Below are 4,018 nucleotides of genomic sequence, written 5' to 3'. Positions count from 1 at the left end.
CCACTTACTGTATTTACTTTTTTGGGAAAATAAAGAGTATTTGTTCATTTTCTGAAACATTGAATGAATTATTTACAGTTACAAGCTTTCTCAATTTTGGAAGCAGTCTTCATGGCATGTGTCGCCAGCAGAGTCAGTAATAATCCTCCGTGCGGAAACACCGTGAGCGATGCAACGTTGGTACCAGAATTAAACAAAGCTTCGAGCAAAATCATTTTGCATCGAGGAGTTTTAGTAATCAAATTAGTAACTCGAGGAACCGTTTCAGCCCTATAATATATATATATATATATATATATATATATATATATTAATAAATAATATTACCCTACAGCTCTGTCTGTCGGTTTTCATTAAAGTCTATACTGTCAGCATGCAGCACAAGCAGCTTCAGATAAATATGGAGTCATGTTGAAAGATGAAGAGTCCGGTGTCGTTTTCATTCATATTGACTCCAGATGTTCATTTAGTGATTTACTGGGGGGAGCAGCAGAGTCAACAGAGGTAGAATCAACTTTTAAAAGAATTTGTTAACACTGTATCTAAAGGGGTGTGCACAACCATGACAAGGCATTGTCATTAGTAATTAGACAAGGTAAAGGCTGTGCAAAAGTTCAATGCTCCAAAAATGATTTTATAGTGCAGAATCAGGCACAGGTGTCATATTTTGAAAAGAAAGCTTTATTTGTTGCTAAAGTAACTGCTAACTGTTGCTCATTGTACCGTAATTAGCTGCTAGTTTGCTCTGTTAGCTGTAGGCCTACAGCTGTGCTATTAGCTGACTCAGCAAACTCCTCCATCAGTCTAATGGCGGTCCTGGTGTGGACACTCTGGGGACACCCCCACCCCCCCCCGTCTACTGAACATAATGCACATTCCGCTCGATTAGCTACTGTAAACGCCAATCAATATCTGCAATGTGACAAGTCCCTCTCTACCTTCCTGTGTTTAAAGGAAGCTAGGAAGAATTTCTATCTTATATTGTTTGCAGACATAAATACGATTGAATTGAATTTCAGCACTAAGCCTCGTAAATGCTGAGGAGAATTTACCCAGAAGAAGTCACAGTAGCTCCATTCGTTTGGTTTCAGCAGCTGTTGCTCCAGCATGCATGCAGGAGTCGGGAAAGTCACACAGTTAATCTGGGAGAGAGTGGGGGAAGGGCGGGGAGAGAGAGAGATAGAGATAGATAGATTGAGAGAGGGGGGAGAAAAGGAAAGGGAGAGAAAGAGAAGGAGGGAAGAGAGAGAGAGGTTTAATAATGGGGCACTTTAAAGTAACTTTGCTTTGATGCAGCACACACACTCACACACACTCTTCAGCTATGCAGTCTGTTGCTTTGGCAACACTCTCATCTCGGCAGCTCTGACAACACACTCAACTAAGAAGACATTTCCAATCGAGCCAGAATCGTTTATTCACTTCTCTCTATCCGGCCAATCCTTGGGGACACTTGGTTCCCTGATTCTCTCTACCACAACACTCTGAACTTCTACTTAAGTTCACAGAAATCAGCTAAGTGGATTCCCAAAAGATTGCCTTTAATTATCTTGGTGCTCAGATTCTTCAGCTGCTGTCATGACCAATTGAATTGGTCATGACAAGGAAAGGAGGAAAGGAAGAAAGGAAGGAACCAAAAAATTAAAGAAATGAAACACATCTGAAAAATCAAATGAATCAAAAGCAATATTTTCACAACAACGATACAGACACAGTTTTAGTGAAGACTTCCAAGACAAACAAAAGGAGCATTGTCTTCTCTCACATTCATTCCCATTAACGTCAGGAGGTAAAGAGCCTGCAGCGAGGATGTACTTTTGTTATTCAATAGGTTTTAGTTCAAAAACTTCAGTGGCACTAGAAAGCAAACTTGTCTAATGGTAAAGCAACAGCAAATCAACAAATATGGTTCTGACTTTTCCAGAGCTAATATTTAGATTGAAATACAGGAAGAAGAAAAACGCCTGGAATTGAACTTTATCTTGGCTTAAGAAGCACTGCTGGGGTCCTGCTAGATGGGCTTTAACTGACCCCCGCTTCCTTTGTTGGAGATGAGACCAAGGCTACTTCCAACAGCCTCCAATGAAGGGCTTGGTTTGTTTGCATTGACACGCACACACTTCCACTTTCTTTCTGCCCTTACGTAACCTCGACCAGTTGACCATCCATTAAACCAATCCTCCAAACGGTGACTGTCCAATCTTAGATTAACACTCGTAACAAGGCACGGCAGTGTACAATCACAACAGTACTCTGCTCAGAGCAAGTCTAGACCACGCTCCCAACATCCTACCTAGCTAAACTGCATTACACAAAAACTTCTCCATGACTTTTTGCCTGGGACATGTCCTGTAACTTTAGCCCCAATCTTTTAGCATTATAGCATGTATGTAGCTACAAATAATATAATAATAAGGCTAGCAAATGAAAACACTTCAAGTCACATAGTCAAGTTATAGTTTGTCTATTGTCCCAATGTGTTAAATATGTGTATTCATGTATGTTATACCAACAACTGATGCAGCAAACATTAAACTAAATTAGTCCCATGGCCAATCTGACTTGACTGAAAATACATTTTTCCTTTCAAACTTGGGTGATACTCAGGCTCTCCTCTGCTGGTATTAAATGTGTTCCTTCAGGGCTACTGTAGAGAACCAGGGGGAGGTTCTGGTTAGGTAAGAGTTCCCGTTAGTTGTCCCACTCACCGTGAACGTGGTCTCCTTGTTGTGTTTCCTATTGGGTGACGTCAATCCCGGGCTCTGCGGAGAGAAAAAGGACGCTCCGTCAAAATCTCTGTCCTCTGTGTCAGACATGACTGCTCCACATACACACACTGTCACTTGTACGCACACAAACACAGTTGGTTTCTGGTGAGTGCTGTTATGTCTGTCTGGTTCTCTCTGCTGCTGCTGCTGCTGCTGCTGCTGCTGCTGCGTGCGTGCGTGCGTGCGTGCGTGCGTGCGTGTGAGTGTGTGAGTGGGGAGCATAGTTTTGCAGAGCTTTCTCTTTGTGTGCGAGAGTGGATGTATGCATGTGTGAGTTTTACCTCTTAAGCTTAGAACAGAGTCATAGTAAACAAACAAAATGAAAGAAAGGGACAGAGATAAACCAACAGAATGAAAGGACGGGACAGAGATAAAAACAAATGAGAAAAAACAAATATGAATAAAATGTATACAGTTTATTACTATTTTTGACTGATGGGTGTGAGTGCACAAATGTAAGAAGCAGCAAAGGAGAGAAATGAGGAGACAGAGTGGATATGTTGTGGGTAGATCCTGTATAACTGCACCCTGACTGCCTGGGGGGAGCAGATAGAGTAGGAGGGATAAATCCGCTCTAACGGCCATCAGCCTCTCCCTTAATGAGGAGAGACCTAAAGAGAGAGATGTGAAATATGGAAGACTAAGTCATGCATCATTATAATCAAACCCAGTCTGTGTTAAGATACTAAAACTGCACCACTCTATATTTTTTACAATGGAATCAATGACTAGAGGTCTTGTTTTTGGTCTTATGGCCAGCTGTTGCTATTTATTGTATTCTAAGAATGCAAAAAAATAGTTTTGAGGTACAGTTTTTTCTTGAATAAAGTATCACTTTTTTTACACACATTGACCCAGAAGTCATTAATAACAGCTCATTAAAGAATGCAGTGGAAATAAGACCCTTCAGTAAATCGACCCTTACTACAGTACTATGAAAGCACAGTATGTTTCACCAGAGTAATTTAAAGCCTGTGTATTACCCTGAATTGCATTTTCCTGGCTTTTTTGTAAATCAGCAACCCCATGGGGCCAGGCATGTCACGGAGCCAGGCCCATAACAGCCCAAAAAAGCTACGTAGCATCCCCCTCTCCATCCCATGCGAGGAACTGCTGGGGTCAGATGCGCTGCCACACAGGTAGCAGTGAAGGTCAGAGACCTGGGCAGCAGAGACTGGCTCTGAGGACGTGGAACGTCTCCTTTCTATGGGGAAAGAGTCAAAACTTATGCTCCTCTACCCCTTACCCCT

General features: G+C 41.9%; 1 protein-coding gene across 1 annotated transcript in view; it reads right to left on the bottom strand.

Moving 5' to 3' along the window:
- Positions 1-4,018, bottom strand: part of LOC116705652 (growth arrest-specific protein 7) — a 62,662-nt gene that overhangs the window by 26,544 nt on the left and 32,100 nt on the right. Inside the window, exons 5-6 of the mRNA XM_032542015.1 lie at positions 2,709-2,762; positions 1,053-1,142 (exon numbers count right to left, since the gene is read on the bottom strand). Of these exons, the coding sequence (XP_032397906.1) occupies positions 1,053-1,142; positions 2,709-2,762 (144 nt within the window). The remainder of the gene's footprint in view (positions 1-1,052; positions 1,143-2,708; positions 2,763-4,018) is intronic.

Source organism: Etheostoma spectabile, chromosome 17, assembly GCF_008692095.1.
Source record: "Etheostoma spectabile isolate EspeVRDwgs_2016 chromosome 17, UIUC_Espe_1.0, whole genome shotgun sequence".
NCBI classification, from domain to species: Eukaryota; Metazoa; Chordata; class Actinopteri; order Perciformes; family Percidae; genus Etheostoma; species Etheostoma spectabile.
This window is presented reverse-complemented; position numbering and strand designations above follow the sequence as displayed.